This window comes from Eutrigla gurnardus (assembly GCF_963514095.1).
Source record: "Eutrigla gurnardus genome assembly, chromosome: 17".
Taxonomy (NCBI): Eukaryota; Metazoa; Chordata; class Actinopteri; order Perciformes; family Triglidae; genus Eutrigla; species Eutrigla gurnardus.
The window spans coordinates 19,888,378-19,898,527 of record NC_139928.1 but is presented as its reverse complement, the minus strand read 5'-3'; the positions used below and the strand labels follow the sequence as shown (position 1 = coordinate 19,898,527).

Sequence of the window (10,150 nt, the reverse complement as noted above, 5' to 3'; positions counted from 1 at the left end):
CAAAACACCAGCAGGACATACTTTCAGAAACATCTCATTTCATTTTCACCATCAGTGTGCTGAGAAGCTCCAAACAGCCCAGAAGCCTTTAAGGACCCCCCATCATAAATATAAATATATAAAAAATATAAATATATTTCAAAAAAACATCAAACGAGATGAAACAACCAGATCTCATGTCAACAAATGATAATAATTCATTTTATTTATGGGCGCCTTTCTAAACACTCAAGGTCACCATACAAAGTCAAATAAAAACAATGAGAGCATCAATCAGACATTCATCACAGCGAGTCAACAAGTTAACAGGAAACGCGTCGTGAAACTATGAGCTTTTAAAAGAAAGCAGCAACGCTCCGGGACACGGGTCTGGGACACCGGTCTCCTTGGTGCAAGTCGTGTGTTTGTTTGACCCTCCACCGGCAGACTCACGTTCTAAACGTCCTCACTTGTTCACGACGCTGCTTCTTTATGCAGATGTGTTTACGTTGCAGTGCAGACGGCGTGGCGTACGAACGACTAACAAGAAGCTAGAAAGGCGTTCTTATTGCAGCGACGAGACGTACGAATTGTTGCATCAATCATTCACCGTTTGGAGAAAACAGGCTGTTTGACACATCATCATATTCCAGACACACGAAGAAAAACCTCTACGACATTTGAAATCCAGCTCAAGTAATCTTAATTATATTGATATACACCAATGTGTTGAGGGTGAGAAGTATTAACTTCCTCCATGTTGTTTTGGTATTTGTTAAGTCTGAGGAACCTCTAACAACTAGACATGTGGAACAACTACACTGTTTCTTTGTACGCAACAAGCCAAAACGGTTCAGAACCGCTCGTTTAATCCAATGATTAATTGACCTGAAAAGTAACTAAAGCTGTCACATTACTGTGGTGGAGTAAAAAGTACAACATCCCCCCTCTGATGGAAGTGTTCCTGAAAAGTACCTGAAATGTATACTTGCAGTACCAGGGTGTATTTGGAGGGCCAGTGTGTAGGATTTAGGGGGATCAAAATGTAATAGAATATTGAGAACTGTGTTTTCCTGAATGATTTTCCATGTACTCTTCACAAATAATACATTCTCTCATGAATATGAATATTTAGCATTTCTAGGCTAGAACTCCTTTAACTCCTGGTGGTCATGTTCTCTCTGCAGAACCCTGCTGTTTCTGGTAAATATGAGACTTTGATGACAGTTTCCTTGTCCGGACTCAGTAAGAAACAGAGTTAGAGCTCCTCTACTGGGCAGAAACAGCACAAGCCTCCGTACCATTTCTGGGAAATCACGTGATGAGCCTGTTAGGTTTCGATTCTGTGCCACAAGAGATCTGGCAAGAGATGATTTGCAATTTTTTTGGCACAAGGTTGTCATCACATTTGTTCACCGAACACTTTGTGCAAGTTAATGGGGATCCAAATAAAGAATATGAATATTATAATCAAACATGAGCATCAGTAAAACTTCAACAGATATTCAACTGAGAAGCCATACTTAAAATGTGTACAATTTGTTTAAATCGCCAATATTACCATACCATAGAACGGAACATATCAGTGGCCTAATTTCTATTCAATATGCGTTTTAAAGTATTTATAACTAATTTAAATGTAAATTAGTTATAAATACTTAAAAACACAAGTTTCCAGTTAAAAGCACAGAAAAACCCTGATGAATTAAAGGGTCAATAAAAGGCTAAAGTAGTACGCCGCTCCATTCAAGCCTGGTCACTGTTTCTGTTTCTCTTGTCCTCATCTGACTTCTCATCTGAAGGGTTTTGTAGGAGCCACCTTTTTAGTTAGTGTCTTGTGCAAGTTTTATTTTGACCACAAGGGTGCAGTACCTTTTTCTTTTGTTTGTTTGACACCCAGCAGCGGCCCAGCTGCCTGAAATGAGTAGTGATTAGTTTGAGTTGGTGGGTTCACACAGGGGGCTGCACGGTGGTGTAGTGGGTAGCACTATCGCCTCACAGCAAGAGGGTCCCGGGTTCGATTCTCCCCGTGTAAGCGTGGGTTCTCTCCGGGTTCTCCGGCTTCCTCCCACAGTCCCAATTTGCCCGTAGGTGTGAATGGTTGTTTGTCTCTATATGTCGGCCCTGTGATAGACTGGCGACCTGTCCAGGGTGTACCCTGCCTTCGCCCAATGACAGCTGGGATCGGCTCCAGCACCCCCGCGACCCTGAATACAAGATAAGCGGTAGACACTAGATGGATGGATGGGTTCACACAGTTCTTACCAAAAGCCAGGGGAAAGCCAGGAACTTTTCTATTTGTTAATAACATTTTTTGTTGCAATAAATGGGAACATCACCCAAAGAGACCAACCTTTGCACAACCGTAATTTTTCTTTTCTTTTTTCCTCTGAACTCGAGTAAAGTTCGTCCTCAAACCACCATCAGGTGACTAATACGTTTTTGGTTTTAGATAGTCACCACAATATCCTCCATATCAATAAACTAACAGTTGACCACGACTGAATGTGATGATCTGTTGTTTTGTAGTTTCTGTCTCTTGTTGGTTTCCTGTTTTATTTTGTAGTCCTTCTGTCTTGTGTTGTCCTTCTTTACTTCCTGTTGCTTCAGTTAGCATACATATGCCAATAATCAATATCCTTCATATCAATAAACTGAAGATCACAAGATCTCTAAGCATATATGGAATCACAAAAAGACACAGCATTTTGGAATATCGGACAATTTATTGACAAAAAAAAACACAAAGTAGAAAAGCAATGAAATTGAGCAACTTAGTTGTACAATCATCGACTTGATGCAACACCAGAAGTGATTCTGAGCATCGCGGCTCAGTTTCTACCAAAATTAAGAGAGCAGACGTCCGCTGTCCCAAAACACCAGCAGGACATACTTTCAGAAACATCTCATTTCATTTTCACCATCAGTGTGCTGAGAAGCTCCAAACAGCCCAGAAGCCTTTAAGGACCCCCCATCATAAATATAAATATATAAAAAATAGAAATATATTTCAAAAACACATCAAAAGAGATATTATGTAACAACCTGATCTCATGTCAACATCCATCCATCCATACATTGTCTACTGCTTATCCTGTATTCAGGGTCGCTGGAGCCGATCCCAGCTGTCATTGGGCGAAGGCAGGGTACACCCTGGACAGGTCGCCAGTCTATCACAGGGCCAACATGTAGAGACAAACAACCATTCACGCTCACATTCACACCTACTGGACATTTAGAGTCATCAATTAACGTTAATTATTTATACAACTGGAAAATGTGTGTGTGTGAGTGTGTCGGCAACACTGATCAAACCACGGAGAGAAAAACTCTAATATCTGTTGTGCTGAAGGGTCTGCAATTTGGGTGGGATTCCATAAAAGAGGGCATGTTTTTCATATGTGGAAGTTCGTTTATTATAATTTCCCATACTTCATTGTCTGCCTGTAATGTTGTTTGTATAAATAAGTTCTAGTTTGTTTCGCGGAGGGTTTGAGTTTTTTTTTTTAATTGTGTTTACGTACAATGTCATGTGACTGTTAAGTGTATGAATATCAGAACGCGCGCGGTGAGTTAGACAGTTGTTTTTGAGCATGTTCGTGCAGTGGAGGAATTAAGCTGTTACGAAGACAGATCGAGTGTGGCTTAAGTGGTAGAAGTTGTTGTGAGTACCTCCACCTTGGCAAACGAGAGGCGATCGCGTGTTCTCAGCCCGGCTGCCTGCGGAGATACCCCGAGCGAGGTAGCGTTTAAGCTAGCTCACCCACGGAACCAGAGAGGACACCCATCGCCATACGCAGTGTGTCGCAGTCTGCAGGGGCAGACTGTGCATCCGTTGGACTGGGCAGCGTCTTCCCGATTCCACCGGCACCGCAGCAGTCAGCCACACTCTACAGCCGAGCACCTCACCGTCTGTCAACAACAAGGTGCACTCGCTCTCTCTCCAGGCGGACGAACAGTTTTCTCCGCCTCTCCTCTCCAGTAACCGCGGCAACGTTGGCCAGAACATTTTTTGTATTAGAATAATAATTCGGGCGCCCAACTAAATTTAGATTTGATAGGATTTAATTAGGACTCATAATTTTAAAGTGATAAGTATTTGAAGAACATTAACCCTTTTTTCTCCCCAAGTGCAATAAATTGTTCTAAGTGTTGATTTGGTTTCCCCTCGCTCTCTTTATACAAACAGTTGAATTAAGTTTATTTGGTTTGAGTAATTTTGGTACATTTATGAAGTAGTTAAAGCATCCGCCAACCCCCCTAAGGTGAAACTCTCGTACAGTCCTTTAAGCTCCAGCACATCTGTTATTCTCAAATATAGATTATTGCACCTTTTAAAGCCTTGTTGCGTTTGGCAACGTTAATGTTTTGTCCACGTGAATTTAGGGGACATTCAACCGGTTTTGTCGGTGATCCGGCTCTTTTGTTTATATTAGATTTCAGACTGTGTCAAACTTTGTACATAACAGAGTCTGAAGTTATGGACTGAAGTTCACCCTCCTCTTCCTGCAGTCACTCACATCTGTCAAATACACAAGCATTAAAAATGAACAGTGCAAAACGTAATAATATGGCAATAAGGTATCAGGAATGGAAGGTGTGAAACCACTGGGATAGTACAGACGTCACACATTAGTTACCTTTTATCCAACAGTGTGGTGCTGCTTGAACTCTCCGGGTCTGAAGAGACCAAAATACAAAACAATAGTCAAGTAAAGGACAAAATCAGATAAAGAAGCGTTTTGTACGGACAAACAGATGGATATGGACCTGATCAGCTTATCAATGATCCTGTAGATGAAGTCTCAGACGGGGTCTTCTTGTCTAAAAAACAGAACAAAATAAATCAACACAAGGGCAATCCTGGGTGACTGTCATGACATTCTCTAGTCTATAGTGTTACTACTCACATATATATACACATTCACAGTATATCTGCAGCATCATACTAACCTTTTATTTTGTATTGATTTCATTCTTATTATTTTCTACTTAACCTTTTCACTAAACAATGTATTGATATTGTAGTTGAACAACATCATTTGTAAGCAATCAAGTACACAAATAAGAGAATCCTTCTTCACCGCAACATTTCATTCATTCATCCTTCCATGCAGTTGGAATGAAAATTTAAAATATAGGGAGCGACTGCTTTTCAAGTGATTATAACTTTTAAATGTTATTATTATTTAAAGTTTGAATTGCACCAACTCTTATCTAGTAACAACTTAAATGCTCATCAGCATGAACGCAGACTTTGTTAAGTACGTGAGAGACCAGACGACATGGTGACTACAGCAGCACCAGCAGAGGGCGCTGTTTCTCTGAGCCTTGCACCCCATGCTGCTGGTCGCTTCACATTTTGTTTTCAGCAGGAATTAAACCTTGACCAACTTTAGCACTCAGTGAAAGCCACTTTTGGAAATCAACGCAACAAAAATGTTAAATATAATAAAACAAGATGTACTAACAAGTATGCAGGTATTTGTCTGAAAGAAAAACTGGGATTAAACAAAATACATGAAAAATAGGAGCAAATCTGATGAAACCTGAATCTGACAATAAAAATAATAATGAATGTTGAACTTGAATATGAGTTTGTGTCTTCTAGTCGTGCCCTTATAGCGCTTGTTGTTGAAGTTTGCTGGATAAAGTCACCAACTCAAAGCCTGAACTCAAGAAGAGATGAGACAACGTCTCCGTTTGGGTCTTACAGTTCTTCTTTTTGTGAACCACGAATCCAATCGCAGCGAGGACGAGAGCAAGAAGTACGACTGCAGCGATGACGATGATGACGGCGGTCATGTCAGTGGGCTTCTCTGTTGAGCACAAAACAAGAGGAAATAGTCACAACCTGAACAGATGAAGCAGGTTCCAGGAGAAGAACCTCCATTTGTCAACCGGACCACAATCCTGTATTCAGTGTGTTTGTTGGTCCTTTTGAAAACGTGATCCTGACTGATCTCCTGACAGATACATACATTCATCCAGTTATTAAATCATTCTACTCATCCTCTAAAACTGACCAGTAGTTCATTCAATACGGCGCCTACGACCTCTGAACTGTGGTTTGATTATTATGTTTCTAATAATGTTTCTCATCACTTCTGGTCTCAGTCTCACCTTTGTTGCTCCTGATGACGTCCAGTGTGTTGACGATGTCCTTCTTCACACCAGAGAGCTTAAACACACACTCGTACCTGCTCCGGTCTTCAGCTGCCACTGAGAGTTTCAGGTCGGCACTCATCTGGAAGGTTCCATCGTGGTTGGGGAGGATCTCTCCGAGGTCCACGTCCTCATGGAGATCCTCTCCATCTCTCCTCCAGAACAGTTCGGCTCTTTGAGGGTAGAAACCTGTAGCGTGGCAGCTGATTGGAGAGGAGGGAGTCTTCTGGAGGAAGGACACTGAGGGAAGGACTGAGGGGAGAGAGAGAGTTTTGATTATTGCTACCATTGTATTTATATAGTACTGGGGTTTAACAAATATCTCCTGTAGTAACACACTGTTCTATGTCATTCTGTCTTCTGATTATTATATAGCAAGACAAGGAGACAAAAATAATCCTGTTCTGCTTCCTCTGCAACGTAACACAAACATTCAAAGTTATCAAAGTAAGATGCCCATTATCAGAGGCCATAGTTATATTTTCCATCATTATGATGAAAATGTTACGAAACAATTCTCTTTTTCAAACAACTATTTTTCAGACGATGTGAGCAACTCACCTTTCCTTTACATCAACAAACAAACAAACATATATATATATAAAATGATTGTGTCCAATTAACTATGTCAGGTCATGTGATTCTACCTTTTCTCAGCAGAGAGCTGCTCCCGAACTTCAAATACTTCTTCAGCCAATAACGACAAGTCTGGTTGTAGTTTTTTAACCCTTCTGTCAGACCTTTATTATAAGCCCACTTTTGTTTGGTGATGAGAGCCTGGCGGTTTGGAGCGGTCCATTTCTCTCTCTTCAGGTCAAACGCTATGAAGTCTTCTCCATCAAAAGCATATTGATAATAAGCTTTAACCTCATTAGTCTCATCATCCCATTCACAGCCGTACATCCTCTGGAAAATGTGGACACCTGAGAGAGAGAGAGAGAGAGAGAGAGAGAGAGAGAGAGAGAGAGAGAGAGAGAGAGATCGTTTCCATGGAGACACACTGATCAACAACAACAGAGGAGCTACACCTGCTGCTGTGATTGGCTCCATGAAAGCCACTTACAGCCAATTAACCATTGATACAGAGTGAGACACACAGTCAACCAGAGTGTGCTGGGATGGATCGACATAAAGTTATTGGGATCTAATCTGATGGAGATTAAGTGTTAATAATCTCTGTTGGTTATTAGTGGAATGAACATGGTATTATTTAGTGCAGTATAGAAACATTGAGGTGTATCACTCTTGAAAGTGAAATATAAACAAACCTCCAGTTTGGTTGAAGCGCTTCTTTGCAATTTCAATGTTGCTTTTGGCGACCTGCTGGTTATTCACAGAGATCTCAGTCTCACTCTGCCAGTACTGAGGATCATCTTCTGTGATTCTGTTCATCCAGTCCTGTTTGGGTTCTGCTCTCCTGGTGTTGCTGTCATAGTGAATTATCTCAACGTCATCAACCAACCCAACAGCCACATACTCTGGGAAGTTTGGGACTCCAGAGGACGCCGTGTAGAAATACTTCAGAGAGTGAATCTCTGTAACAGACAATAAAATATATATATATTTTTAAATTATAATAATGAATTCCCCATGGACAAAGAGTAATTGCAGATATATCGGTATCAGTGCTGGCCGATATGCGCACATATTAAACATGCATGTTTAAAGAATCTAACTTTGAAATGGTGTCATTACATAGTTTTACCAGCAGAGGAAGTAAATAAAAATAAACAAGAAATGAGAAACAAATTATCCATCTATCTATCTACACAACTCTCCAGAACAACACTCTAGAACCCCTGTAAAAATATGTTATTATATATGTTATATGTATATATATATATACAGTATATATATAAAATAATAATATAAAATAAAAATAAGTTAAAGGAGTACAAGATATTGCCTACTTATGACTAAAGTAATGTCTCATTTAGACCTACTAAAGAAACACAAGGCCTATAAAATGACGGTTGTTAGTTTCCCTTTAACGCGACGTTAGTCTACAGTTCTTCAGTTATGGTTGTTTAGTCGCCTGATTCTTACCTGCTGCTGCGTTGTGGCAGATCAACAGCAACACCATGACCGCCCTCATTTTCTTCTTAGGACGAGATTTGGAGAAGAGAAAACTTTGATGAACATTTACTTGAATGTCGCCTCGCTGTTTCCCCTTGTTGTCTCTCTGACACACAGCCTCGACCGTCTCCTCCGTGACATGGAGCTACTTCAACCGACCAATAGAAAATTCTACATTGGCTGTGCGTCACGAGTTACTAGGTGGAAGCAAAGAGAAGAGGTTGTTAGCAGGAAATGAACCTTATGGGCAGAAATACTCCGAGGTTTGTCATAAATAATCCTGAACTTCGTCAAATGATTGTTGGTTTTCTTAAGACATTTAAAGACTTTTGTAAACAAGTGTAACAATATGTTTCCTTGACGTTATTTGACGTCATCCTATTGTTTAGGGACGACAGGATCACAACATAAACCCTCCTACAGATCACAGATCAGTGTAACTTCCAGAAGGCACGATACAAAGCAACCGAAGAAATGTAATTGAAATAATTTACCTGAGAAGTACTCACATACTTGACAGCTGTGGTGGAAGAAGTACTCGGATACTTAACTTCAGTAAAAGTATCAATACATCGATATGAGAGCACTCCATCACAAATAAAAGTCCTGCATTTGAAATCCAGCTCAAGTAATCTTAATTATATTGATATACACCAATGTGTTGAGGGTGAGAAGTATTACCTTCCTCCATGTTGTTTTGGTATTTGTTAAGTCTGAGGAACCTCTAACAACTAGACATGTGGAACAACTACACTGTTTCTTTGTACGCAACAAGCCAAAACGGTTCAGAACCACTCATTTAATCCAATGATTAATTGACCTGAAAAGTAACTAAAGCTGTCACATTACTGTGGTGGAGTAAAAAGTACAACATCCCCCCTCTGATGGAAGTGTTCCTGAAAAGTACCTGAAATATATACTTGCAGTACCAGGGTGTATTTGAAGGGCCAGTGTGTAGGATTTAGGGGGATCAAAATGTAATAGAATATTGAGAACTGTGTTTTCCTGAATGATTTTCCATGTACTCTTCCCAAATAATACATTCTCTCATGAATATGAATATTTATCATTTCTAGGCTAGAACTCCTTTAACTCCTGGTGGTCATGTTCTCTCTGCAGAACCCTGCTGTTTCTGGTCAAATATGAGACTTTGATGACAGTTTCCTTGTCCGGACTCAGTAACAAACAGAGTTAGAGCTCCTCTACTGGGCAGAAACAGCACCTGTCTCAGCCTCCGTACCGTTTCTGGGAAATCACGTGATGAGCCTGTTAGGTTTCGATTCTGTGCCACAAGAGATCTGGCAAGAGATGAGTTGCTCATTTTTTGGCACAAGGTTGTCATCATATTTCTTCTCGAACACTTTGTGCAAGTTAATGGGGATCCAAATAAAGAATATGAATATGATAATCAAACATGAGCATCAGTAAAACTTCAACAGATATTCAACTGAGAAGCCATAGTTCAAATGTGTACAATTTGCTTTAAATCGCCAATATTACCATACCATAGAACGGAAAATATCAGTGGCCTAATTTCCATTCAATATGTTTTTACGTATTTATAACTAATTTAAATGAAAATTAGTTATAAATACTTAAAAAAACAGTTTCCAGTTAAAAGCACCTAAAATCCCTGATGTATTAAAGGGTCGATAAAAGGCTTAAGGAGTACGCCGCTCACTGTTTCCGTTTCTCTTGTCCTCATCTGACCTCATCTGAAGGGTTTTGTTTAACACAATATGCAAATTAACTTCTAAAATAATACGAATTATTTTTTCTTCAGATGTCTTTAATTACGGAACTTTTAATGTCTTCAGAAGAAATACATTTTCTGTTAAATATACATATAATAAAGTTTATTCTAGGGGTCATATAATGGTGGAGGCGCACACCCAGATGAGTCCAGGTGTGTTAATGTGTGGCAAAGAGC

General features: G+C 40.0%; 1 protein-coding gene across 1 annotated transcript; it reads right to left on the bottom strand.

Annotated features, from left to right (window-relative positions):
• Positions 1–2,653: 2,653 nt before the first annotated feature.
• LOC311027861 (class I histocompatibility antigen, F10 alpha chain-like) lies at positions 2,654–8,380 on the bottom strand. Its single transcript, XM_084032043.1, has 8 exons — positions 8,191–8,380; positions 7,413–7,679; positions 6,792–7,067; positions 6,103–6,396; positions 5,694–5,798; positions 4,750–4,803; positions 4,620–4,659; positions 2,654–4,501 (listed from the first exon to the last, which is right to left on the bottom strand). The coding sequence occupies exons 1-6, from the start codon at positions 8,237–8,239 to the stop codon at positions 4,754–4,756; spliced, it is 1,041 nt and encodes a 346-aa protein (XP_083888169.1). The 5' UTR covers positions 8,240–8,380; the 3' UTR covers positions 2,654–4,501; positions 4,620–4,659; positions 4,750–4,753.
• Between the last annotated feature and the right edge of the window lie 1,770 nt (positions 8,381–10,150).

Bases quoted from the DNA above. Each gene is read 5' to 3' on its own strand.
- LOC311027861 (XM_084032043.1), bottom strand. From the start codon at position 8,239: ATGAGGGCGGTCATGGTGTTGCTGTTGATCTGCCACAACGCAGCAGCA. The intron at 7,068-7,412 runs GTTTGTTTATAT...TCTCTCTCTCAG, and splicing joins GCGCTTCAACCAAACTGGAG to GTGTCCACATTTTCCAGAGG. The intron at 5,799-6,102 runs GTGAGACTGAGA...TGTGCTCAACAG, and splicing joins CGTCATCAGGAGCAACAAAG to AGAAGCCCACTGACATGACC.